This window comes from Lampris incognitus, chromosome 13 (assembly GCF_029633865.1).
Source record: "Lampris incognitus isolate fLamInc1 chromosome 13, fLamInc1.hap2, whole genome shotgun sequence".
Lineage (NCBI taxonomy): Eukaryota > Metazoa > Chordata > Actinopteri > Lampriformes > Lampridae > Lampris > Lampris incognitus.
The window spans coordinates 35,753,446-35,780,661 of NC_079223.1; the positions used below are offsets into that span (position 1 = coordinate 35,753,446).

Consider the following 27,216-nt stretch of genomic DNA (forward strand, 5'->3'; position numbering starts at 1 on the left):
CACTCTTGGATTCGGGGGCGGACGAGTGTTTGATGGACACCTCGCTGGCCCGGCAGGCCGGCATTCCACTCGTCCCCCTAGACACACCCCTCACAGCCCAAGCCCTAGATGGACGTTCACTAGGTAAAATCACACACAGCACTGCTTCCCTCACCCTCACTCTTTCGGGTAATCACGTGGAAGCTATCCGTTTCTTGGTTTTGCGCGCCCCTGGTGTTAGGAAGACCGTGGTTGGAACGGCACGATCCCTACATCTCTTGGTCTACTGGGCGGATTTTGGGTTGGAGCGTTGCGTGTCATGCCAACTGCCTTCGCTCCGCCCACTCCCCGTCCAGCGGCCTCAGACCCGTGCCTCCTCCCACGGATCTTACTGGTGTTCCTTCCATTTATCACGATTTAGCCCCTGTATTTAGTAAAGAGAGTGCACTTTCCCTCCCCCCTCACCGTCCCTATGATTGTGCCATAGATCTCTTTCCCGGGGCCGCCCTTCCCACCGGTCGGTTGTATAACCTCTCCGTCCCAGAGAAGGAGGCTATGCGCAATTATATCAGAGTCCCTGGCCTCAGGAATCATAAGGCCCTCGTCTTCCCCGGTGGCGGCGGGCTTCTTTTTTGTGGCAAAGAAGGAGGGCAGCCTGAGGCCTTGCATAGATTATCGAATGTTAAATAATATCACGGTGAAAAATAAATACCCACTCCCCTTATGAGTTCCACGTTCGAGCCACTCACTCACGCCACGGTGTTCACGAAGCTGGACCTGCGCAGCGCGTACCACCTGGTGCGCATCCGGGAAGGGGATGAATGGAAGACGGCCTTCAACACCCACCTAGGGCATTTCGAGTACCTCGTTATGCCCTTCGGCCTCACCAACGCCCCGGCCGTCTTCCAGGCATTGGTCAACGACGTGCTCCGGGACATGCTGAACACGTTCGCGGTGGTGTACCTGGATGACATACTCGTGTTCTCCAGGACTGAGGAGGAACACCACCAGCATGTCCGCCTGGTCCTCCAACGGCTGCTGGAGAACAGGCTCTTCGTGAAAGCCGAGAAGTGCGTGTTCCACTCCGCCTCCGTGGAGTTCCTTGGCCACATCGTGGAGAAGGGGCTCGTCCGCACTGACCCCAGGAAGACCCGAGCGGTGGAGGAGTGGGCACGGCCCACCAACAGGACGCAACTCCAGCGCTTCCTGGGGTTTGCAAACTTCTACCGGCGCTTCATCAGGGGGTTCAGCCGTGTGGCCGCCCCCCTCACTGCACTCACCTCCAACCTCCGCCCCTTCTCCTGGAACTCGGAGGCGGAAGCCGCCTTCTTGGCCCTGAAGAGGCTGTTCACAACGGCTCCGGTGCTCGCCCACCCGGACCCGTGCAGACAGTTCATCGTGGAGGTGGACGCATCGGACACGGGCATCGGAGCCGTCCTCTCCCAGCGGTCGGAGGAGGACCAGAAGATCCACCCGTGCGCCTTCTCCCGGCGTTTCAGTCCTGCGGAGAAGAATTATGACATCGGCAACAGGGAGTTGCTGGCCGTCCACGCCGCCCTAGAGGAGTGGAGACACTGGCTGGAGGGGGCAGGGCAGCCGTTCATCGTATGGTCCGATCACAAAAACCTGACCTACGGACGGCTAAGAGGCTCAACCCCAGGCAGGCGCGCTGGGCTCTCTTCTTCAGCCGGTTCGACTTCACCCTCACCTACCGCCCGGGCACCAAGAACGTCAGGGCAGACGCCCTCTCCCGTCTGTTTCCCGAGGGGTCCCCTGACGCCCCAGACACCGTCCTTCCCCCGGCCCGGATGGTGGGCGCCGTCACCTGGGCCATCGAATCAGTGGTGAGAAGGGCCCAGCGCGCCCATCCCGACCCAGGCAATGGACCCCGGAACCGGCTATTTGTGCCTCCCTCTGTCCGGCCCCAGGTGCTGGAGTGGGGCCACTCCAGCCATCTTGCCTGCCACCCCGGTGTCTACCGAACGGCGGCCTTCATCCGCAGGGGTTTCTGGTGGCCCACCATGGAGGCAGACACCAGAGAGTTCGTGGCAGCCTGCACCACCTGCGCCCGCAGCAAGGCTCTCCATCGCCCTCCAGCAGGTCTCCTGCGCCCCCTTCCTGTCCCCGGCCGACCTTGGTCCCACATTGCCTTGGACTTTGTAACTGGCCTCCCCGTGTCCCAAGGCAATGACACCATCCTGACCATTGTCGACCGGTTTTCCAAGGCCGTCCATTTTGTTGCCCTCACCAAACTCCCCTCTGCAGCCGAGACGGCGGACCTTCTCGTCTCCCACGTCGTCCGACCTCATGGGATTCCCCTGGACATTGTCTCTGACCGTGGTCCCCAGTTCACTTCGAAGGTATGGCAGGCCTTCTGTAAGGGGATTGGGGCCACGGTCAGCCTCTCCTCCGGGTATCACCCCCAGACCAATGGGCAGGCAGAGCGGGCCAATCAAGCCCTGGAGGCGGCTTTGCGTTGCGTTACCACCAGCAACCCCGCCTCCTGGAGCAAGTACCTGCCCTGGGTGGAGTACTCGCTCAACTCCATGGAGAGTTCGGCTACCGGTTTGTCCCCCTTCGAGTGTTCCCTGGGCTATCAACCCCCTCTATTCCCCCGTCAGGAGTTGGAGGTAGCGGTCCCGTCCACGAGGGCCCATCTCCGCCGATGCCGGCGCGTTTGGAAGACCGCCCGGGCCGCTATGTTGCAAGCTACAGAGCGGGCCCGGCGCAGCGCCAACCGGCGGAGAGTGCCGGCCCCAGCTTATCGACCTGGCCAGAGGGTATGGCTCCTGGCCCGGGACCTGCCCCTCCCTACCCTCAACCGGAAGCTGGCTCCCCGCTACGTCGGTCCCTACACCATCGACCGCATCGTCAACCCTTCGGCGGTGCGTCTCCATCTCCCTACCTCACTCAAGATCCATCCCGTCTTCCATGTCTCGCGCCTCAAACCGGTAGCCACCAGCCCCCTGTCTCCCCCTGTCCAAGCTCCTCCACCCCCCAGGGTCCTCGACGGTGGTGACATGGTCTGGGATGTCGACCAGCTGCTCGCCGTACGCCGCCGGGGGCGTGGGTACCAATACCTGGTGGACTGGGTTGGCTATGGGCCCGAGGACCGCAGCTGGGTTCCCCGGTCCTACCTGGCCGACCCCGCACTCCTGGAGGAGTTCTATCGGGCCCACCCCAACGCCATCGGACGGTCGCCCGGTGTCTCCCGTAGGAGGGGGGGTCCTGTTGTGGTTACACCGCCCCGAGCTGCCTCCCCGGCACGTTCAAGCCACTCCCCCAGCTCGGACGTGCCGGAAACATCCGAGCGCTCGGCTCGCGCTCTGAGACGAGCGCTGCACTGCACCAGGTGTTTGCCATCATCCATCAGGCACACCTGTGGCAATCAGGCAGCCTTCTACAAAAAGCCTCCCAGAACGTCTCTCAGTGCTTCGACGTACTGAACCCTGCGGTAAAGTTCTGACAAGCGTTCCTTGCTTTTCTGTTTATTCCCCAGTGTCTTATCTTCGTGTCTCTGTTTCCTCCCAAGACTCTCCCTCCGCGACCTTCACGTTTCTCCCCGGACCTCTCCTGCGATCTCCCCCCTTGTCCCTCTACCTGAACCCCTCCTTTCGGACTCGACTTCCCGGATCTCGGACCTGGACTTTCTCGGACAACCCCTCTTGGATCACGGACTGGACTTTCTCGCCAGGTGCACGCACATTTCTTCAACACCTCCTGGTCATTTACATACCGCACCACACATTGGCTAAAAACACTCGCACATAGTTATACACGCAAACCACGGGACACCACACATAGTTTATTCACACATCCCACTAACAGAACGCCTTTTTTCACCATACATTTCCCTCCCACAATAAAACCCCCCTTTGTAGACTTAGAAGTCATCTCGTGTCTGTCTTGGGTTTCGCCACACGGGTCAGGTTCTGGTGCGCGAGCATAACAATTAGCCCTCCAGTTAAAACAAAATGAATCCAAAGCAGTGATTAATGCAATTCGTACAACAGAAGGTGACGTTACAGGTCCCAGTCCAATCAACAATGTTTTCAAAAATTTCTACAGCAGTCTCTACACATCAGACTGCCATGTAGATATGGAGAAGTGCACCATGTTCCTTCAAAATTTAGCTTTGCCTTGTCTGGACCACTTAGAGAGCTTAAGCTTAGAAAGCCCCATCTATTTAGAAGAGCTTGAAACGGCAGTAAAAACTCTCCAAAAGGGCAAGAGTCCTGGTTTGGACGGCCTACCTCCGGAACTGTATCTAGCCTTTTGGGATCAGGTAGGACCTCTTATATTGGGCTCTATAAACTTTGCCATTGAACAGGGATCCTTTCATAGGGACCAGAGAAATGCAGTTATCACCGTCTTACTCAAAAAAGGTAAAGATCCACTTGAATGCTCAAGTTATCGCCCAGTTTCGCTGATTTGTGGAGATGTAAAGTTTTATGCCAAGGTACTGGTTACTCTCATGGAGGCGGTAATTGGGAAGTTAATTCACTTTGATCAGACGGGATTCATGAAAGGGAGAGTAGCATCAGATAAGGTTAGAAGCCTCCTACATGTTATCGAGGTTGCAGATACTGTTCCAGAGGACTGTGCTGATCTCTCTCTTGATGTTGATAAAGCTTTTGACAGACAGGAATGGAGTTACCTATGGCTGGTCATGGAGAGATTCGAATTTGGGCCTAACTTCATCTCCTTGACACAAACGCTATATGGTCATGCTACAGCATCAGTTCTCACAGGAACATAGCAATCACAACCCTTTCCTTTACATCGCGGAACCAGACAGGGTTATCCGCTTTCCCCTCTGCTCTTTGCGTTGTCCCTAGAACCTCTGGCTCAGTCCATCAGAGAGAGTGACACAATATCTCCTATAACCTTAGACCAATCTAGACATATTTCATTATATGCAGATGATTGTCTTTTCATATCTAATATTCAGACATCACTACTGCAGGTCCTAAAACTCTTTGATTTATTTAAAGGGATGGCAGGATATAAAATCAACTGGACTAAATCTGCTCTTCTTCCATTGAATACCGCTGCATTAAATACCAGTTTGACTGTTGACATCCCTAACTGTACTTCCTTTATATACCTTGGCATAAAGATTTACCCCAGTCTTTGTAGAATAGTTCAGGAAAACTTTTTGGCTGTGAAAAAGATTAAAGATGATCTGAAGAGGTGGGACTCGCTTTGTGTCTTTACAAGGCAGAGTTACAACTATCAAAATGAACATTTTGCCTCGGATTAATTTTTTGTTTTTTATTATCCCCCTAGCACCACCACCTAAATTTATCACGGTAATGCACTCCCTCATATCACAGTTCATTTGGGGAGGAAAGCATGCACGAATCAAACTTACAACCTTACAAAGAACCAAATTCACTGGAGGCTTAGCTGTCCCAAACCTTAATTTTTATTATTGTGCTTTTCAAATTAGACTACTGCATGTTTGGAGAAAACAGGAATCTGAGGTCCCTTGGTGGGCTATGGAGGCAGCACGCGTGAAGCCACACCCGTCTGGAAGAGTTATTATATACAGGCAGGGGTGCAAAAACATTAATTTATGATACAGGAGCATTGTAACCAATTCTATTGATGTATGGCAAAAAGTGGAGCTGATGATGGGCAAAATAGATTTATTTCATCAAACATCTCCACTATGGAATAACTATCACCTTCAATCAGGTGGGCAGCCTTTTATATTTCCCTCATGGTCACAAAAAGGTGTCTTCACTCTCATTGATATTTTTAACAATGCTGGACTCCGTTCATTCCAAGATATTAGGGAGGAATAGGATTTACCGGGCACCTCTTTCTTTTTTTACTTGAGACTGAGATCTGCAATGAAAACATATGGGGTGCCCTGGAATGGGCCTTTGCCGGAGCACCCTATGGAGGAGTGAATCGGTCCTGGGCAGGGTACTCGGGGGACAGTGACACGTGTATATATAACTCTCTGCTTGATCACTCTACTAAGACACTGGCAGTTGAAGGGGTGTGGGCCAGGAACTCCGCATTGTCGGTCTGGAAGCAAATTGGGAAACGTAATGGTCTAACATAAGCAGTACCTCTAAAAATCTTGCGCATCAGCTTATACACTATAAGATGATTCACAGAGCATATGCTACACCAATCAAATGTTTTAAAATGAAACTCATTACCAGCCCTAACTGTACTCACTGCCGGGCTCAGGTGCTGGGCACAACAATGCATATGTTTTGGGACTGCTCACTGATTAGAGATTTTTGGACACAGGTTATGTCAACGTTGTCAGAGTTATTAGGATTAACAATATTGCCTCATCCCTGCCTTTGTCTGCTCAATGACGATTTGTCTTTGTCTCTCAATTTAAATCAGTGAAGACTTATGCTGGCAGGCTTTACTGCAGCAAAAAAGACCATACTGACACTGTGGTTTAATCCCAAACTTCTTTTAATTAAGTGCTGGATGGCGTCCTACCAGAGCATAGTGTGTCTTGAGTGTACAACAGCATGACTCAATTGAGCTAAGACTGCCGCTGTGCAGGCATGGTCAGGCATAGCTGTGTCCATAAGAGACTACCTTAAAAGAGGGGATCTCCACCTCCCTACGCCCCCCCACACCCAGTAACATCAGACCTGGAGCTGGCCAGCTTTGGAAATTAGTAGAAATGGATGGTTGTATATACAATGTATAGTTTTGTTTTATTGGGGTTTTTTTCTTTCTTTTCAGTTTTTCTCTTGGGAAAGTCTGTCTCTTAGTTTCAGCTACTATGGATACGTTTTTTTTATTCTGTAATTTTTTTCCCTTTATTTCAGTCCTTAAACATTGTTACTAATGTGCTGCCCTGTTGTTTGTGTGTCGTGTCCTGCTTTTTTAAAAAAAATAAAATAAAATTGTTGATCACAAAAAAACATATACATTCCACGCAGCCCTAGCCTACTGTTTAAAATAAAGGTGTTTTATTTTATGTATGTATTTATTTATTATTTTTTGCATTTGTATAGAAGTTAGGCATACTGTTGGGTCTAAGATGTTACACAGCCACCTGCCACCACTAGGGGGAGCTGCAGCCCCCACACACACGCTAATGCCACCAATTGCCCATGTCTGGGTTAGACAATTCAGCCAATATACATATATATATATATATATATATATATATATGTCCAACTGGTGAGGACATTAATCATTTTCTCTATATTGATTCACAGAGAATCCTCTCTCTGGAAACCATAAGTGAGAGTTTTTCTCAGCAGCTGGTGGCAAAAGATGAAGAGATAGCGTCACTAAGGAGACAGCTGAATATGATAAGAGGGAAGAGTGATGCCCACCTGCTGGAACAGATCGACCGCTATGTTAGAGAAAAGGAAAACACAAAGAAATTGATTCAGGCTTTTGAGACTAAGAGAGAAGAAGTCAAGAACAAGCTGGTGATTCTCTCTGACAGATGCCAGGAGATGGAAGCCAAAGTTGAAGATTACCAGGTATACTAGGGCTTCTTGTCATTATGCATGCTCAATAATCCAGGTAAGAAAATCACAGAAAGTTGAATAAACGTGTCCAGATGAACTGATTCAACTTTCTATCACTAGGGCTTATTGTTTTTATTTAATCAATGAGCAGAATATCTACAATAAATGCATTTTGTTTGAAGAAAGAATTTGAATAATACGTTTCTTTTATTAATCCCCTTGGGGAAATTCAGTTACTGCAAATTAACCCATCCTAGCTGTGATCTGTGTAGCTAGGGGCAGTGGGCTGCTGCCTTCATGCTTCAAGGTTGGACAAACCCAGGGTTCAAACCCCGGACCCTCTTGCTGTGAGCTGACAGCGCTAACCACTGGGCCACTATGCCAAAAGAAAGAAAACATGTATTTTCATATTTTTTGAGTCAGTGTAAAAAATGCATTGATTAATTTTTTTTCCCAAAACATCACTAATCTAATGTTTAATGTTGACATGCCTTTTCAGTTTGATTTGATCATTAGTAGGCCATGACTGAAGACTGAGAAGGGGAATATTGTATAGATGAACCATATAGAGAGGATTAATTGTCTTGCTTTTTTACTGCACAAAATATTTGGTAGGTCCCAGGCCAAGATGGATTACAGCATGAAAAAGTTGTGTCCTTGTCACTTTCAGTGTCCACAACACTAGATGGCAGTGTTTATTTTGTAGTGGCATCCTTTCTTTACACTACCTTTAACTAGTAATAGATATTGATCATAATGGATATTGAAAAGAATTCTCCATTTGAAAGTGCTGCTGCTAACAGAGAGGGAAATACACTCTGATAAAACCAAGACACAGCAATAACTTTTAATTGAAGTGGATATAACATCTGAAATATTTGAGGGTATTTAATGTCACAGCATTCTTCAAATTTGAGTTTGAACATGAGACTGCTTTCATTTAAAGTTTCATTTATACTTGTGTTTATTTTGTGTAATTTTGTCATTTGTATTTTTTGTAAATTGGTGTGTATTCTATCCCCATATTTTCTCATAGAACTCCAATTCCAATATCCTTCTGACAATGTTCAGCAATAACCTGAAAGATGTAAGTTGGCATAGCTGGAGCTGGAAAAGTTCCTTCCAGTCAGTCTCTGGCCATTTCAATAAGGCCGCATTTATCTATTTCATCTTTCTTCATTAAAAGGTAATTCCATTTTTTTGCAGCCTCGGCCTTATTTTCATTGTTTTTGCCATCGTGCATATCAGTTATGATATCATTTTACCCACTGGTTTCATTGTGTAGATCTTGGACATGGAATCACTGCTAGAGACAGCTTTACAACAGTGTCTTATACGGCATCGTAAAACGAGTGTGAGACACATTTCAGCAAGTCCATTTCAACCTACTTATCCATCCATCCATTATCCAAACTGCTTATCCTGCTCTCAGGGTCGCGGGGATGCTGGAGCCTATCCCAGCAGTCATTGGACGGCAGGTGGGGAGACACCCTAGACAGGCCACCAGGCCATCACAGGGCAATCTGGAAAGTCCTGCGAGTAAATATACTACATAAATTATATTAGACTAAGTGATTGTAATCAGTTGCTACTGTCAAGGGACCAAGTGACACAGAAATCATCCAGTTTAAACCACGTGGAAGAGAAAACCAAAGTTAACCGTTATTTACCTGAAATATCAAACATTATCAACAATAGTCTTATCATCTAGCTGAGCAACTTCCTGGTTCAACTTGCAGAATATTTACAGTGATAAACTAAACATCCAGCACAATTGAGAATGGTAATGGAACATTGTGTACATAGTCTAGCTGAGGCACTGTTTTTTTTGTTTTTTTTTTTGTTAATGTTGTTGAAAAAGGCAGGTTTAAAGCTTGGGTTCCAATGCCCAGTAAGGTCTTGTGTAGTGATGGTCTCATGTCCAAAATCTTCAAAATGAAACCAGTGAATAAAATGATATTATTAGTGATAATGCACAATGGCAAAAACTACCAATATAAGGCCCAGGTTGTAAAAAAGTGAGTTATCCTTTAGATAAGATTATTATGGAATAGAACAAATATTTTGTTGTGTGTGTGTGTGTGTGTGTGTATACATGTGTTTGTTGTGTGCCCAAAGAGAGAGGTTTTTTTTTCCCCCTGGTGAGGAAGGGTGACTATACACAAATAGTAACTTGCTGAGTGTTTGTACTGTGTAGTCGTCCCCTTGACGCGGCTGTCTCTGTGTCACCCCATTATTTGCTTCTCATTCTGTTATTTTATTCTCCAAGGCCTTGGAGAAGAACAAGCAGTGGGTGGCGTATGACCAGCAGAGAGAGGCCTATATGAAGGGAATTCTGGACAGAATGTCATGGCTGGAGAAGCAGCTGAACCAAGCCAACCAGGCCCCCTCAGAGCAGTACAATGAGGCCCATTCACATGGTAAGCCAGGGGGACAGCGGGCAGTGGGCACACACCAGTGGGACATCTGCTGACAAGGGACACCAAGAAACTGTCAAAACAATGTTTCCAAGAGATGAGAAAACCTTGGGAGTATTCCATGACCCATTCTGTGGCCCACTTACCATCTATTCACTTAGGACACACACATACACACACACACACACACATATATATATATATATATATATATATATATATATATATATATATATATATATGTCATAGTGTATCTTAACTATTTCAGTTGATTGAAGGATGAAACTTATGTTTAGTTGGTTTCATTTCTACCACTACTGCTGTTTTTCAGTTTCAGCAGAGGAGGATATAATGGCTCAGATGCAAGAGCACTATGAAAATCTCCTATTTAAAGCGAAACAACAGCTAGAAGTGCTCAGGGAGAAGGTCAGCATGGCCTACTGTGACCCAGATGAGATGCTGTTGAGGTGGGTAACATCAGCCCAAAGCTAAAACTACCAACTCTGTCACCTACGTTTTCTTAGAAAAAATGGAATTGGTCCCTGTAAAAATGTGAGAAATTGAGGATGCTGGTCAGCTGCATGAAAAACTGATGAATGTCTAGGTTTGAGGAGAAGCAAAGACAGGTGGATGAGCTCAAACAGGAGCTGCAGGAGGAGAGCTTGAGTAAAAGGAAGAGTGCAGAGGAAGCTAAAAGAGAAAGCAGGCTTAGAGCAAAGGCCAAAGAGCTCCAGGACAGACTGGCTAAGGAGAAGCACAGGTCAACTGAGCTCCTATTACAGGTACAATAGTGTCGAGCAAAGTGATTCAATCAGGGGAATTTCAGTACAAGAGGACCACAAGATAGTTGTTTAAATTATTAACCAGAATCTTTCTCTAAGGTGAATCTCCTTCGGGTGCACCTCCGGGAGGACCAAAAAAAGATGGCAATCCTTGGGCAGCAGGTATGGTATTCATACCTCTTCTGCTCTATCAAAGAAGGTTGAATCAGTTCATCTGGATACAACATTTATTGACAGATTCGTTTCATCACTCAACTAAGTGACATCTTCAGTCTAAACTGACTGCAGGCATCCCCACCCCTTATAAACAACACGGTGCAATACAGTTGCCTAACGACCGAAACCATCGACCAGTTTCATATGCAAATTGGGTGTGACCCCTAACTAGAATTTCAAAGGCCATGCGTACTATTCACAGAGGATTAGGGAATGTTGCAATCACAGCATTGTATGGCAACAGATGTATAACGACCAAAACCAATGACCAGTTTCATGTGCAAATATGAATGTGACCATTAACTAGAGTTTTGACCCATATTTGCACATGAAACCGGTCGATGGTTTCAGTCGTTAGGCAACTGTTTTGTACAGTGTTGTTACAGGGTGGGGATGCCTGCAGTCAGTTTAGGCTGAAGATGTCACTTAGTTGAGTGATGAAACATATCTGTCAATAAATGTATCCAGGTGAACTGATTCAACTTTATTTGATTTTCTTACCTGGATTATTGAGCATGCATGTTTGATATCTTCTGCTTTATGTATCAAGCCTACATCTTCAAGTGAAAGTTAATTTAATAAACCCTGGATGTTGATGCAAATCTAGCTACTCAATATTGACATTTAATTCTACTTTAATAAAGATCAATAGCTGCTCTTTGTCAGTCTGCACTTCTCCTTCAGTTTGAGCCTGGGCTATACACAGGAACAGGCAGGCCACATTTCCTTGAAACTTTACAAGACTATACAATTTGCCAAATGTACGATTACACACAGAAAGCAATTTAATTATGACACAGGCCCCAGTGGTGTTAAAAAAGGGCTCAACAGCCAGTTTATTGAAAGCACCCGCATTAGTGACACCAGAGATTAAAATCAGTTAAAATGATAAGACATCTGGGGGTTTTCAGGTGGTGTGGTGGTCTATTCTATTGCCTGCCAACACAGGGATCGCTGGTTCAAATCCCCATATCACCTCCGGCTTGGTCGGATATCCCTTCAGACACAATTGGCCATGTCTGTGGGTGTGAAGCCGGATGTGGGTGTGACCTGGTCGCTACACTAGCGCCTCCTTTGGTCAGTTGGGGCGCCTGTTCGGGGGGGAAGGGGAACTGGGGGGAATAGCATGATCCTCCCACGTGCTACGTCCCCCTGGTGAAACTCCTCACTGTCAGGTCAAAAGAAGTGGCTGGCAACTCCACATGTATCGGAGGAGGCATGTGGTAGTCTGCAGCCCTCCCTGGCTTGGCAGAGGGGGTAGAGCAGCGACCAGGGACGGCTCGGAAGAGTGGGGTAATTGGCCAAGTACAGTTGCGGTGAAAATGGGAGGGAATCCAAAAAAAAAAAGACATCTACAGAGTCTTAAAGGACCATTCTGGCATAATTATGAGTCATTGCCAATTTACAACATCTGCCACATGTCCCACATAAATATAGACCATTTTCATGCAAATTGCTTCATTGGTTAGATTTCACATATGTTCACATTATGTTAATATTCATTAAAGCATTACACCATTTACCTGAGAAATTGGGTCAAGGTTGGCTGATAAACTGTTGGATTTGAACAGGCTTTCATATTAAGCAAATATAGAAATTTCTGCCACAGACCAGCAGCTTATGAAACCTATTCACCAAGTTTGGTGTCTCTATGCCTTGTGGTTTCTGAGAGCCAGACACTTTTAGGGCATAAAAAACTGATAACAAAATAGAAGAAGAAGAACCAGAACAAACACAACAGTTGTTTGGACCCCTAATAATAATAATCTATAACACTGTTCTCTGTGTAAATTCAATAAGTTTGCCATTTATCATTATACTGGATTATAGGCTTTAGTGTAATTGTAAATTTGTACATTATAGATCCAAGTATGTTCCGAAGACCTTAAAGATGAGAAAGAAGATTGCCTGTATTTACAAAAACATCTACAGAGAGTTCTCAAGGAACTGCGTAAGACAAAAGGCCATGAAGCAAAACTGTCTGAGGTTGGTATGGCCAGACCAATAGGCCATGTCACGTTTGATATTCCATGTTAATGTATCTCAGTAGCAGTTTTTAAGTGTTACAGAATAGGCATTTTAGAAAAAAATATCTAAACCTTCTCTTGTTTGCATGTGTGCTGTTTTGGCGAAATCAGGTGGATGCCAGCTCATATGAGGCCAGTTCTCACAACAGACATGTACCCTACAAGCCCCCCAGAGAGAATGTGACGTCTTTTCAAATCCCTAACCTGTTAGACGAAAGCTTCCTGGAGTGTCCAGGCTGCCAGGCACAATACCCAACCAGCAAACACCGAGAACTGCTGGCTCACCTAGATTACTGCCTAGGGTGAGCAGAGTCTAGCTACCATCTCTGTTATATCCAGGTCCTTTCTTATGTATGGTGTGGTCTTTATGCATACTGTATTGTAGGGAGTTGTTTAAGATTTCACTTGATTTATTTAGTCATAAATAACTCGACTAACTTGAGATATGTATATGTTATTTGTTCCGGAAATATCCTACCTTCATCACAGATAACTTGAAATAGCAGAGGTTATGTTAATGTTATATAAAGCCTCAAAGACTTTATATGTATCCTTGTGAAAATCTTTCAAAAAAATATGTTTTTACTTGTTTATTATTTTGGTGTGTTTGCTTTAAAATCCCTCTATTGTTTAATGATTTAATTTGGCATAATTTAGAAATTGATTTAACAGTACTATTCAAATTCAGTGTGATGAATTCCTTTTTCATATGGTGTTCAGGTGCTAGATCCTTGTCTTTCACTTCTGAAACCAGATAAATAGCTCAAAACAGATTGTGTAAGGTAATCTCCGTCCCTTACTATTTAAGGTAGGGGATTAGTATCTCCCCTGTAGTAGTTGAGAATATGGGGCTGTAGAGGTCTGTTAATGTAGGCTTTGAAAGGGAATGTCACCAAGGGTTAACCTACAGGCTGGTATTAGGAAAAAGCTGGTGCATAATATGGTTTAGGCACAAATTTACTTACCTTTCAGGAAGTATGCATATGAAGAAACATTCATGTAAAGTTAGTTAGTTGATTGTGTTCGAACACTTTTCCCAGTGCTTGTTATTATGGTATAATAAAGCTGTCTTCTCTTGTTATCCACTTCATTGTTATCCACTTAGTTCGAAGCTAGTGTACAAACACAGCCTTACAAGAGCCAGTCTCCCTTCACCATACCCCCCTCCCCCCATCCCACTGTCTCCAAGATATTAAGCTCCCCTGTATGCTGTTGGCACCCATGCTGTCTTTCCTAATTATATAGGGCACGATTTTCATCAACTCTTTCCTTATCCTGGCCAGGAACCTCAACAGTCACCAGTATGTCTCTCTCACCATGTTTTTATGGATGGTAACATTCATTCTAGCCAGTTTAGGTCTCAGTCTTACCCTCTACTTTGTGTGCCATGTCAGGAATAGCTGGCACAGGCTCTACCATCGCTCTGTTGTAGCATCACTGAAGCAGATGCCTTGTGCTAATAATGAGAGAAACAGCCATGAGTATCAGAGGTGTAGTATCAACCACACTATCCATTCCATCCATTTTCCGAACCGCTTATCCTGCTCTCAGGGTCGCAGGGATGCTGGAGCTCAACCACACTAATGGTGTGGTATTTCAATCTACCATAATGTTACTGATGGACAGAATAATCACACTCTCCTACCTTAAGATGTTTCACAGATCCTACAGATGTGGACATCATTTAAGTCCTGTTTTCTGTGGTCCTGTTGAACATGTCCTCTCCTCAACAGTGATCATATTAGAAATCCTACAGTGCCAAAGGTCTATGCAGCAGTGCCAAAGGTATATGCAGAGTATGTTTTAACGGCTTGTAAGTTAAAGACAATTTTTGCTAATGAATTAAGTCATTTTTTGATGGTGAATATTTTATTTTCAGTACAATGAAAGGGAACTACCAGTGAAAAGAAAACTATGAAATCTATGTCTTGTTTACTGATAGGAATTTTAAATGTGGTATATTAATCCCTTCTTTAACTTAAACTCAACTGATACTAGTACCCACTTTTGAGAATATTGTTTTGATTCACAAAATCTGAGCAGATGTAATTTACCAGCAGATGACACATGTAAGAATAACCAATGACAACTAATTAAACTGATTACAACTAAAAAAGTTTTCAAAGACCCTACATTTAGTTTACTACTGAAGAGAGCTCAGCTCTGATATTGTTAAAAGTGGCATATATTTTAAAGTAGCTTTTGGTCATGTCCTTCTGGCAAGGCAGAACATGTCTGCCGTTACTGCCTCCTAATCAAATTTTAGGGACAAATGGGAGTCTGTTTGCCAACAACAGGAATTAAATGCAAAGCAGTGATTTGTAACCCCACATATTCTCATAGGTGATATCTAATTTAAGTAGGCAGTATAGCCTGAAATAGCCTAGTCCATTACGTTTACATCTATTTCTATATTAATGCCATTAGATCAAAATTAGTCTACAACATGCTAGCCTGCAAGCACTCATGCTGAGTTGTCCTTCTGTCCCACTGGAGTGTGGTCACCTCAGGTGGCTGCATGTCAGCCATCTCATTAGATCACTTCTGTGTTGGTTCTTTGTGCTTTTGTTTGCCTCACTTGTAGAGACAACATGTAACCAAACCAACCACCGTTGAAGCTAAACATGTCATAATTCTTCTGCACCTGAACTTAGTCTTGTTTCTTTTGTACAACAGTTTCTTCATTAGTCTGTCCTGTTAGGTTGCTCACCTTCATGCAAAGCCTCCCACACCCAATAAGGCACTTAAACACAGCCTCTATCATGTGGGCTACACCTCCTCTGACCTTTGCTTGGTATTGTCATGATAGCATTATCCTTATCCTCATAAAATCATACTATTTATTCTTATGATATTTCTTTTTCTAGTTCTACATTTTTCAACGTCACTGACAACAATATGCTGAGGTAGAATAGGTTTTACATTTACTGTACAGCAAATACATACTCAATAGCTCTTTATAATATCGAGTTAGTTCAGGTGTTAGTTCAGTCTTGGCATTGAAGCTAGCCCCCTGCCCTCTTGTACGGTGCAGGTCATACCTGCCATAACTCAGCCATCATTACCTATGATGGGATTGGCCCCACTAAAATGACAAGTGACTGGATTTGCATGTTAAGAAAGCTCAGGAGATTTATGACTCTTGCGTCACCGTCGTTATTGCCCCTTGGGATCCCCTTACCCATTAAGCCACTCTCTACCTTCTGTTACGGGGAGAAAGTTGGAGCTGGAGCTTTGGTCTCATCTACTTTGTAGAGATTTTGGGATGATTCAGTAGGGCTCGTGCCACCACATTTTCTGGAGACCACTTTAGCTGCTCTGCTGTTCCTTCACCCATACTCTCCTGAGTGCCAATTCTGAGCTGCCAGAGAAGGGATAATCGATACAATATCGGGCAAAATGGCAGATAAGGACAGTGTCGAGAAGTTCCTTGACAACAACCCACAGTTTGCCATGGAGTACTACGAGAAGAAGGTCAAAGCGGATGTGATCACTGCTGCCTTCAATAACCAGGTCCAGGTGAAAGATGCAGCCTCATACAAGGATGCCACTAACATCCAGGAGGCTGCGTTCATGTTTGAACTCATCAAAGAGATGCAGGGCACCAACCCAATGGAGAAAGCGCTGCACAAAGTCCTCCAGAGGATTTCTTTGCTGATCCAGGCTGACCGCTGCAGCTACTTTGCCTACAGGTCCCGGAATGGCTCTCCCGAACTGTCCACTCTCCTCTTTGATGTGACAGCCACTTCTCCATTTGAGAAAAATCTTGTGAACCCAAACGTAGAAATTGTGTTCCCTACTGACATGGGGATTGTTGGATGGACAGCACACTCAAAGAAGCCCCAAAATATTCCTGATGTGAAGAAGGTGAGCTAATGTCAAATTAATACCAAAGGGGACAACATCTAATATGATAAACAAAGCTAAATACTTTACACAAGTAGATTGGGTAGAAAGAAAATCACATTTAGCAACAGTGAAACAAAATTTTTGTGTGAATATAAAAGGCTTAAAACCAAGGAAGTTACTTATTCCAAGGCCAATTCTAAGCCTTGCCATAGTTCCATCCCATGTTATTTTGTGATAAAGCATACTGTATTTGGAAATGAAAGACGTGTTTACTTTTCAGGAAAAATCCACAGACCATCTAGAGAAATGCAGAACATTGCTACCCAAAGCGTACCTGCTGATGAACAAAGCAAAGCTTATTGTTATGATTCAGACACATGACTTTACTCCTGCTAAACCATTCAACAAGCACTGTGAGGAAAATCAAACGGGAAAAGCTCATTAAAACATTTGTTCAGGGGTTTAAGAATACAATATATACTGTAATTTGCAGTCAATTTTATTTGGCTTTCTTAAAAACGGGGCATTGCGTATTTCTCCTGCTGATTAGCTCATTAAATCATGTTAATGTAAACAGTTTTACAAACAGTTCTACCATGAGAATGAAATGTGCTTTTTCCTGTACAATAAACATCTTTCCAAATATTCTTCGCAAGATGTGAATTCTCGTTAATCATTCTGGTTTGTTATTTTCAGGACTCACACTTCAGTGACTTTGTGGACAAGCAGACTAAATATACCACCAAGTGTATGCTCTCTGCTCCCCTTATGAGTGGAAAGGAGCCCATTGCTGTTATCATGGCACTTAACAAGCAAGGCGCTAATGAGTTCTCAAAGAGTGATCAGGAGGTGAGTGGGTAGCATGTCATTTTTGTTTTGTTTAAGAAAAACCATACTGATCCAAAACACTGGCATTTATATTGCACTGTGGTGTGGCTTATTGTAGTGTAGTGTAGTGTAGTGTAGTGTAGTGTAGTGTATTTGCCAGAATAACCACTATAAACATGAGTCATAGGAACTATGCATGATCAGTATAAAAAGATATGCCTTTCAGGTTGCAGGACCATTAAAATGCATCTTGTAGCACTGGATGACGATATGGCAGTAAACACAAATACTACAAAAAGTGGAATGACCAGTAATGCAATAAAACGAATCTTAGCCAGTTGGTTTCCTGTCTGTGACCCATATACACTGATGAGCCAAGATTTAACCACTCACATGTGAACCAAACAAGGGCGCATGTCAAGGTCTGGGTAGATTAGATGGTAAGCGAACAACATGTTGGATGGAGAAATGGGCAGGAGTAAAGACCTGAGCAATTTTGACGAGGATCAAATTGTTATGGCCAGACAACTAGGTCGGAGCATCTCTGAAACGGCAAGGCCTGTGCGGTGCTCCAGGTCAGCAGTGGGCAAATACCTTCCGACAGCAATCTGAGGAGGGACAAACCACAAACCGGCGACAGGATGTTAGGCGCCCAAGGCTTGTTGATGTGGGAGGGCCACAAAGGCTATCCTGCCTGGTTGGAACCGACAAGCGGTCTACTGTGGCACAAGTCACAGAAAATTTTAATGATATTTACAGGAGGAATATGTCACAACACAGTGCATTACACACTGCTGCGTATAGGACTGCGTAGCCACAGACCTGTCAGAGTGCCCATGATGACCCCTGTCCACCATCAAAAGTGCCTACAACAGGCACGCGAGCGTCAGAACTGGACCTTGGAGCAATGGAAGAGGGTCGCCTGATCCGATGAGTCCTGTTTTCTTTTACATCATGTGGAGGGCTGTGTACGTGTGCCCCATTTACCTCGGGGAAGTGATGGCATTAGGATGCACTGTGAGAAGACAAGCCGGTGGAGGGAGTGTAATGCTCTGGGCAATGTTCTGCTGGGAAACCCTGGGCCCGGCCACTCGTGGATGTCAATTTGACATGTACCACCTACCTAAACATCATTGCAGACCAGGTACACCCCTTCGTGGCAATGGTATTCCATGGTGGCAGTCAAGTCAATTTCATTTGTATAGCACAGTGGCCTCTTTCAGCAGGATAATGCGCCCTGCCACACTGGACATATTGTTTAGGAATGGTTTGAGGAACATGATGAAGTATTCAAGGTGTAGCCCTCCAAATTCTCCCGATCTCAATCCGATTGAGCATCTGTGGGACATACTGGACTGACAAGTCCAGTCCATGGCATTAGGGACCTCTTTGTCAAGTGTTTTTATACTCGTCATCCAGCTGACAATGAGATGTTCCAATAATTTCAGAGACAAACAGAAGTACATACAAACACAAAAATGTTTGTATATTTATTGCTACTAAGGGCTCCTAGGGCAAAAAGAGGGATAAAAGTACATTTACTTAACCAAGACCTTTTTTCCTTATTTAACCCAGCTCTTCAATAAGTATGTCAACTTTGCTGCAGTAATTGCTCTCCAAGCCCACACAGCATATATGTGGGATACTGAGTCCAGAAGAAGCCAGGTAAAAATTAAATCTATTTGTAAATGCCGGTTTCATTTAGGTACTTTTCTTCATTTCTCTGTCTGTTTGAGAATTAAAACTCATTTCAATTGTGTTGAAAGAGAATTAAATTACAGGACAAAGTGTCCATCAAGATTGGAAATGGATTTTTTTTTATGTTTACCATAGGTTTTGCTGTGGTCAGCATGCAAAGTGTTTGAGGAGTTGACGGATATTGAGAGACAGTTTCACAAAGCTCTGTACACAGTGAGGACCTACCTTAAATGTGAGAGATACTCTGTGGGACTCTTGGACATGACTAAAGAGAAGGTACCTCATACAAAATCAGAATCAAAATCCACTGCCTTATATGATAGGATGTGGAAATGTGGCAAGTTGTACTCTCACTACCAGCATTTTTATTTTGCTGATAAATTTGAGGCTGCTTGGACTCTAGCTGTCATTTGTGTTCATATCGATTACATTTCTTGAATAACGTGTTCTTGGGCTTTTCTTCACAAGGAATTTTTTGATGAGTGGGCAATCAAATTAGGAGATCAGGAGCCGTATAAGGGCCCAAAGACCCCTGATGGCAGAGTAAGCTCAATGTCATTGTTATGACATAGTTGCAACACTCCTACAAAGTTTAACAATCAAATATTAAAAGTATAAAACGCTAATGTTTTATCCATTTTATTCAGGAAATAATTTTCTACAAGATTATTGATTACTTGTTGGAAGACAAAGAGGAGATCAAAGTTATCCCGTGAGTATCATGCTGTACTGTGGCATAGTACATTTACCATCATGTCAGAAAAATACGTACACGTGATCATTGATGTCTGACTTCATTCTCATTTTTAATCACTGTTTGGTTGACAGTCCTTTCAAGATGTTGCACAGTAATCCTCCTCTCTCTGTGCCTACAGAAACCCTCCTGCTGACCACTGGGCTCTAGTCAGTGGACTACCAACATACGTGGCTGAGAATGGATATGTAAGTCACTCTCTTGCCCCATTCATTCTGTGATTGAACACTGTAGTGAATATTGAACACTGTAGTTGAGTCTGATCTAATATCAAATGCTTATAGAAAACTGATTTCCCTCTCTCAGATTTGCAACATGATGAATGCCTCTGGAGATGAATATTTCAAGTTTCAGGTAAGATACTCTCCTCCAACAACTAAAAAATAGCCCTTTAAATGCATTTCATTCTTGCTGTTGATTTAAGGAGTCTTCACAATTGATTTGATGTGTTGGCCAGAGAGAAGCTGTGGATGAAACTGGATGGATGATCAAGAATGTCCTGTCCCTTCCTATTGTCAATAAGAAGGAAGAAATAGTGGGTATTGCCACTTTCTTCAACAGAAGAGATGGCAAACCATTTGATGAGAATGATGAACAAATTACAGAAGTATGGAAAACAGATTTTTACATTTGCACCAATATATGTTAGAAAAATGCATTCAATATTTGCACATTATGTACCTCAGTTTAATTGTTCTGTTGTTATTCATCTGACCTGGTCACCAGGCCCTGACACAGTTCCTGGGCTGGTCCATGCTCAACTGTGACACCTATGAAAAGCTGAACAGGACGGAGTGGAGTAAAGAGGTGGCCCAAGAAATCCTCATGTATCAGACCAAAGCCACACCGAGTGATGTTCAGACCATTCTGGTAAACCTCACTACTTCGAAGACATCATTATACATTGTAAAGATAGGGAAATATATACCAATATATATACCAAGTCCAGTTGCACTTGATTCAACTCCTTTGGATAACCATGACCTGGATGAATGAGAACATTCATAGGGAAATAAGAGTGTAAAATTCAAGATAAAACTTTTTAAAGTAGAGACACTCTGTCTGTGGACACATAATAACAGACTTAATGATATTATACTTATCATTTCTCCACAGAACACCCAAGAGAAGTTTGGGAGTACACCTGAAGACTGTGACCAGAAGGAGATGTACAAACTACTGGTAGGAAAAAATTGCTTTGATGATGCCATTAGCTCAGAATTATATCATTACTTACACTTTTATCAGTGGTGTATACCATAGATCTTTTTTTTTTAATGTTCATACAATAAAGTCCATTCAATATTATGGGACCACTGTGTATTGAATCACAAGGTAAGGCACATTTTATTGACTTGTTGAGTGAGGCTCTTCTCACTGATTGAACTATGTCTTGATTTTGCTGTGTGCAGAGGGCCAATATCCCAGAGTCCAAGTCTGTGGAGCTGCTGGAGTTCCACTTTAGTGACTTCCCCTTGTCAGAATTTGAACTCATTAAGTGTGGAATCCGTTGCTTCTTTGAGCTGGGAGTGGTGGAGAAGTTTAAAGTCCCAGCAGAGGTAAAGCTACAACAATCTCTAATGAACAAAAGAACCACTAACCTCTGTCACCTTACAGCAAGAAGGTCCTGGGTTCAAACCCCGGGGTTGTCCAACCTTGGGGGTCGTCCTGTGTGGAGTTTGCATGTTCTCCTCATGTCTGTGGTGGGTTTTCTCCAAGTACTCCAGTTTCCCCCACCATCAAAAAGACATGCATGTTAGGGTTAATACTCCTGTCTGTGCCCCTGACCGAGGCATGGCAAGATGAACTGGAGTTGGTCCCCGGGTGCTGCATGGCGGCTGCCCACTGCTCCTAGCTACACAGCTAGGATGGGTTAAATGCAGAGCATAATTTCCCTATGGGAATCAATAGAGTATATATTAAAAAAAACATTATATAAAAATAAACATTCTGTAGAGAATTAGCTCTTAATTACTCTTTTTCCATTTTTGCATGATGATTCCACCATCACGGCATTGTTATCAAGTCACCATGGAGCTTACCCTTGTCCTACTTGCTGTTGGTCACTTGCAATTTTAAATAGGAATCAAGTTTTGTAATCTTTATGATGGAAAATAAGGGTTTTTTTAACTGTTACACTCACCATTAATCACTCAGGATAAGAGCATGAGTTTGTCTAAAATGGGAAATGTATTGGAAAATAATAGACTAACACATAAAGTTGTATTTTAAACTTCAGCAGTCAACAAGATGGATGAACACAAAAACACAACACTTTAGTCAGAGGTGTGGTCAGTAAGGTCTCACTGACATTATTATCTCTGCTAGGCGGTAGCCTTGAAGGGGATATTGCGTTTCGTCGCATGTGTGTCTGTCCACAGCTAATCTCACATACTACTGGACCGATTAGCCTAATATTTTTTGTGCACAGTTATGATTGTGTGATTAAGAACCTCTGGTGGTTGTGGTGATTCAAAACCTTTGAAAAACGTTCTCGATACTGCCGCTCCATCTCATCATTCACTCCCTAGCTTGCTCGATCAGTGCTGCTCTCTGTCGCTGCCTGATCTGAGTCAACCGTAGATGTGAGTCACGCATGCTCACGCATGCGCATGGTTAACTTTGATCGGGCAGCAACGGTGTCAAAACATTATGTATTCGGTATGAGTCTTGAAAGTAAACGAGAAGTTGATCGTATTTCACAAGTTGGCAAATCTTCACTGCTGATCTCAGCACAGGAGGAACACTGGATGAACCAAAAATAATAACCTCTGTTTTTATTTTCATAATATTGTAGTAAAGCTGGGTAAACTGTGTACGCTCGCACATGCGCAACTCACATCTACGTTTGACTCAGATCGGGCAGCTAAATGGTCAAAAGTTATTAAAAGAATTTTGATAATCCACAAAATTATGCCAACGTTATAAAGGAACAGCTTCCTCTAGGTTGCAGTCAAAATAGGAAGTGTTGCATATTCTTGTCGCTGCCCGATCTTAGTCCACCGTAGAAGTGAGTCATTCATGTGCGAGTGTAAACGGTTGCAGTTTACCCAGCTTTATTATATTGTGAAAATAAAGACAGGGTTAGGGCAAGACCAAAATGGCCATATAGCAAACCTTTTCTTTTTGGAAAAGTGCAAGTTCATATTAGACTTTGACGCATTCTTTTGAAGGTCCACCTAGAAGGCTGCACATCCACAGACTGACAGGCAAAACGTTTTTATTAGGTAGATTTTTTTTTTTAGCTTAAGCTGCATATCTAAAAAACTTTTTTTTTTCATATTCCCTTCAATTGAATTGGGTGCTGCGCAAAAGTCTTATAATGGCAGGGAAAACACTGGTTTTTCTGTTCATGTGTGCGTGTATCTGTCCACAGCCTGTCAGCCTGATAATATTTGCCCACAGTTATAATTGTATGGTCAAGGACCTGTCGTGGTTTTGGTGATTCAAAACTTTAAAAAAAAACAACAACCTGGGTAACACTTTCTATGAAGCTTTCATCTATAATGCCCTATAAGCATCTGTAATGCCCTATAAGTGTAGCTATAAGTCATTGTAAGATTCATTATAACCATGTATACGCCCTCACAACACCTCATAACCACCTTTATGATACATTATGTCAATTTAAAACGGATTTATGCATTATAAAGTCAGCACCAGAGAAGGGGAGCTATGCAGGCAGTGCCTCTGTATTTTCCTGTCTCCTGGTAGGTGAAAAAAGTAGTGGTTTGTCGCCAAGTCCGAGCACCGGAGAAGGGGCGATATGCCTGGCGATATACCTGGCATATTCACCGTTTCAATTAGTGTTAACTCTGGTCGTGCCTTGATTGGAAGTAGAAATGCTGAATTTGATGTACAGTGCTGTCTCTTCTGAACGGCTAATTCAACTAGAGGACCATGTATTGTGAGACAAAATGTTTGTTTGGATCCTATTCTTGTTTCTTTTTTTTTATTTGTCAACTTTCATATACAGACTCTGACGAAGTGGATGTATACTGTTCGCAAGGGCTACCGTGACATCACCTACCACAACTGGAGGCATGGCTTCAATGTTGGTCAGACCATGTTCACACTGCTGATGGTGTGTCAGACAACCTCTTCTGGCCTTATTACCAATCTCTATTTGTTATTGTGCATTCAGGGCGACAGATAGAATACGTAGAGTTTAAATGCAGGATTCTATTCTTGTTTCGCCAACAGACAGGTAAGCTGAAGAAGTACTACTCAGATCTCGAAGCCTTTGCCATGATTGCTGCTGGATTCTGCCATGATATTGACCACAGAGGAACTAATAATCTCTACCAGACAAAGTAAGAGTCCAACTGATCGTCTTCAGATAGTTCATATTTAGCACTTGTAAACTGAATGGCATAAAACAGAACAATTTGAAAATACTGTTCATATGCTGTAGACGAAAAGGCACTTTTTTATGTAAAGCATTTTTGTTTTTTTTGCAGGAGTGCATCACCACTGGCAAAGCTTCACAGCACTTCAGTTATGGAGCGCCATCATCTTGAGTACAGCAAAACTCTGATGGAGGAAGAGGTGGGTCCTCTAATAGTCATCTTAATCATGTTGTGTCATTATGTTTGGTTGTAGTTTGAAATGAACAAATATTATTTCTACATTCATTTAAAGATACAATCCTGAAGACTGTTCTATTCAACTTACTGACAGTTATGAGAACCATTAAAAATGAAACAGCCATAGAATGTGTTAGTATAGATATACTATGTGATTGGGCTACCTTATCCCTTTGATCGCCACAACAACATTCCTTCTTCTTCACACTTGCCTTATTCTTCTACATTTGGCTACAGGATTGTGCCTTTAAGCGATTTTTAGACAGGATCTAGCTGAGACCCAAAATGGCCAGCCTCTGAAGTTTAACAAACTTCCCTTTGCTATTGTCCACAGACCCTCAACATTTTCCAAAACCTTCAGAAACGTCAGTTTGAGACGGTGCAGCATCTTTTTGAAGTGTGCATAATTGCCACTGATCTGGCCCTCTATTTCAAGTAAGACCATTGTGGGGCCCGGGGTAATATTGGAACTGTTATGGACACGGGGCACCCCGTTTTCATTAGTTTGCATTGTTGGTCACATTAATTGGTTTGTTTATTTTCGGGCTGTTTATCACAACTTTAATATTTGGCTTTATGAATGTGGGTTACATGTGAGGAGTTAATACAGGCACTTTAGGGCAACTAGGGGTCCTCAGGAAAAGGCGGGACGTGTCAGTAAACAGATCGCCTGCAGTGAAATGACCGAGTGACTGATGTGTCTGTGTCTCTGAATTATCAGATTAAAAAGAGTGAAAACCCATGCCCGCCTGGAAGTCCCTCTTTGTCCAAGTGTGCAACACCATTTCTGTCAGGAGTGCTATTTGGATTAGCTGTGTAGTGAGATATATCCATTATTTGATGTTAACATGTTACTTAAAAGCTACTGCAGATTTTTTCAAAATAATTTTGGGTTGACCAAAAAACAAAATGCTCTGTAATTTTATTTTGGATTATCTTTCAGGAAGAGAACACTGTTTCAGAAAATTGTGGACACCGTTCAGCCAATGGCAGATGAGAAGGAGAGTCTCAACTTCATCTCAAACAATTCTACTAGGAAGGAAATTATCATGTAAATATACAATGCATAAGGCAATTGAGATATATTGTAGCAGGCTGGATAATCTTTTCAACTGTGGAGGAAGACTTTGTCAAAATTTTGAATAGTTTTTTTTTGCAATTCCATTCCCTCAACTGTATTCTACCATGTCCTCGGGTGTGTCTCTTCCACAGGGCAATGATGATGACAGCTTGTGATTTGTCAGCCATTACTAAGCCTTGGGAAATCCAGAGCAAGGTCTGTTTGGCCCCTAATATGAAACATGATTTTCCACAGTATGCCACATAAAAGCCAAGCTGTAAAAGTCCTGCTTCTCTTTGTTCTAGGTTGCTTTGATGGTGGCAGCAGAATTCTGGGAACAAGGAGATCTTGAAAGGACCGTTCTTGATCAGCAGCCTATTGTAAGAGCTTGAAAAATCCTCTTTAGGTTAGGATGCTGACTGTTCTGTATGGATGGTGATTTAAATCTTTTTAAAATAATTCCTTTTCTGCCTATTCCTCAGCCAATGATGGACAGAAACCACGCTGATGAGCTACCCAAGATGCAGTGTGGTTTCATTGATTTTGTCTGCTCCTTTGTGTACAAGGTGGGCCTAAAATGCTTTTGATGACATCTTTGAGAGGTCACAGGTTTTCTTTTTTTGTCTTATTCTCCCTTAAAACATCTCTTGCAACCTCTTTCTCTACTTCCTTCCTCCTGCCCCTGTGTGTATGTGTTTGCATGTGTGCATGCATACATACATGTGCATGTTCATTTATGTCTTTCTGAGCATATACACCTGTGTGCCTGTTTATATCTGCTACCTATTTGCAGGAGTTTGCTAGATTCCACTCGGAGATCAGCCCCATGTTTGATGGACTGAACAACAACAGAGCAGAGTGGAGAGCCCTGGCTGATGTCCATGAGGCCAAAATGAAAGCAATTGAAGAGGAGAAGAAAAGGCTGGAAGGTGGAGGCCAAGGTGAGTGACGCCATTTGAAATTCAATCTTTTCCATGATTCCTCTGCTCATGTCATACTTGAACTGTCTTTCCTCTTTCACCATCTCTGTTTTTGTTTTCCAGTCGCCGAAGGTGGGAAGTCAAAGACGTGTGTTATCTGCTAGACCTGCCGTGGAAGCGTTTGCCTGAATGTGTTTGTGTGTACCATATACGTATGTGTATGAGAGAAAGGATTCAGTGATTTCAGTGGAGTTATTCAACCATCTCTTTGATGTGTCCTCTCCACAGCAGAGGAGCTGCTAATATGCAAAATTGCTCTATTTTTATAAACTCTATAAGTGCTATACATATAAGTTGATCCAGCAGGGCAGTATTATACATGTTTATTATGAATAAGGTAATTTAGAGATATTCCTGAATATAGCTCTTTGTAAAATATTTGCAATGAATGGATCTTTCCGTACTTGATCATAATACATATCTAAATGTTATTATTAGTGCATATTTATGTATGATATAATACATCACGAGCATTATCAATAGTGTGACGCATGTTGATAGCGGAGACTATGACTCAGCAATGCAAAAATTGGGCATGCCCTCATTAAAAATGTATTGTTCATGTAACGGG

The 27,216-nt window shown here is 43.4% G+C and overlaps 2 protein-coding genes across 2 annotated transcripts in view; both read left to right on the forward strand.

The window, feature by feature from the left end:
• The window catches only part of LOC130122512 (centrosomal protein of 55 kDa-like), a 38,300-nt gene extending 24,683 nt beyond the window's left edge, over positions 1-13,617 (forward strand). Inside the window, exons 2-10 of the mRNA XM_056291444.1 lie at positions 7,188-7,460; positions 8,485-8,535; positions 9,718-9,868; positions 10,206-10,332; positions 10,470-10,647; positions 10,747-10,809; positions 12,727-12,849; positions 13,002-13,192; positions 13,611-13,617. Coding sequence (XP_056147419.1) covers positions 7,188-7,460; positions 8,485-8,535; positions 9,718-9,868; positions 10,206-10,332; positions 10,470-10,647; positions 10,747-10,809; positions 12,727-12,849; positions 13,002-13,192; positions 13,611-13,617 — 1,164 coding nt within the window. The remainder of the gene's footprint in view (positions 1-7,187; positions 7,461-8,484; positions 8,536-9,717; positions 9,869-10,205; positions 10,333-10,469; positions 10,648-10,746; positions 10,810-12,726; positions 12,850-13,001; positions 13,193-13,610) is intronic.
• A 2,672-nt stretch (positions 13,618-16,289) lies between these two features.
• LOC130122513 (cone cGMP-specific 3',5'-cyclic phosphodiesterase subunit alpha'-like) lies at positions 16,290-26,749 on the forward strand. The gene is made up of 22 exons (XM_056291445.1): positions 16,290-16,757; positions 17,436-17,588; positions 19,143-19,232; positions 19,401-19,541; positions 19,734-19,808; positions 19,913-19,977; positions 20,141-20,207; positions 20,326-20,373; positions 20,477-20,626; positions 20,746-20,889; positions 21,136-21,201; positions 21,432-21,578; positions 23,996-24,103; positions 24,223-24,332; positions 24,480-24,567; positions 24,940-25,040; positions 25,549-25,656; positions 25,818-25,881; positions 25,971-26,045; positions 26,148-26,231; positions 26,459-26,606; positions 26,709-26,749. Exons 1-22 carry the CDS (start codon positions 16,290-16,292, stop codon positions 26,747-26,749), a joined length of 2,541 nt encoding a protein of 846 aa, XP_056147420.1.
• Positions 26,750-27,216: the final 467 nt, after the last annotated feature.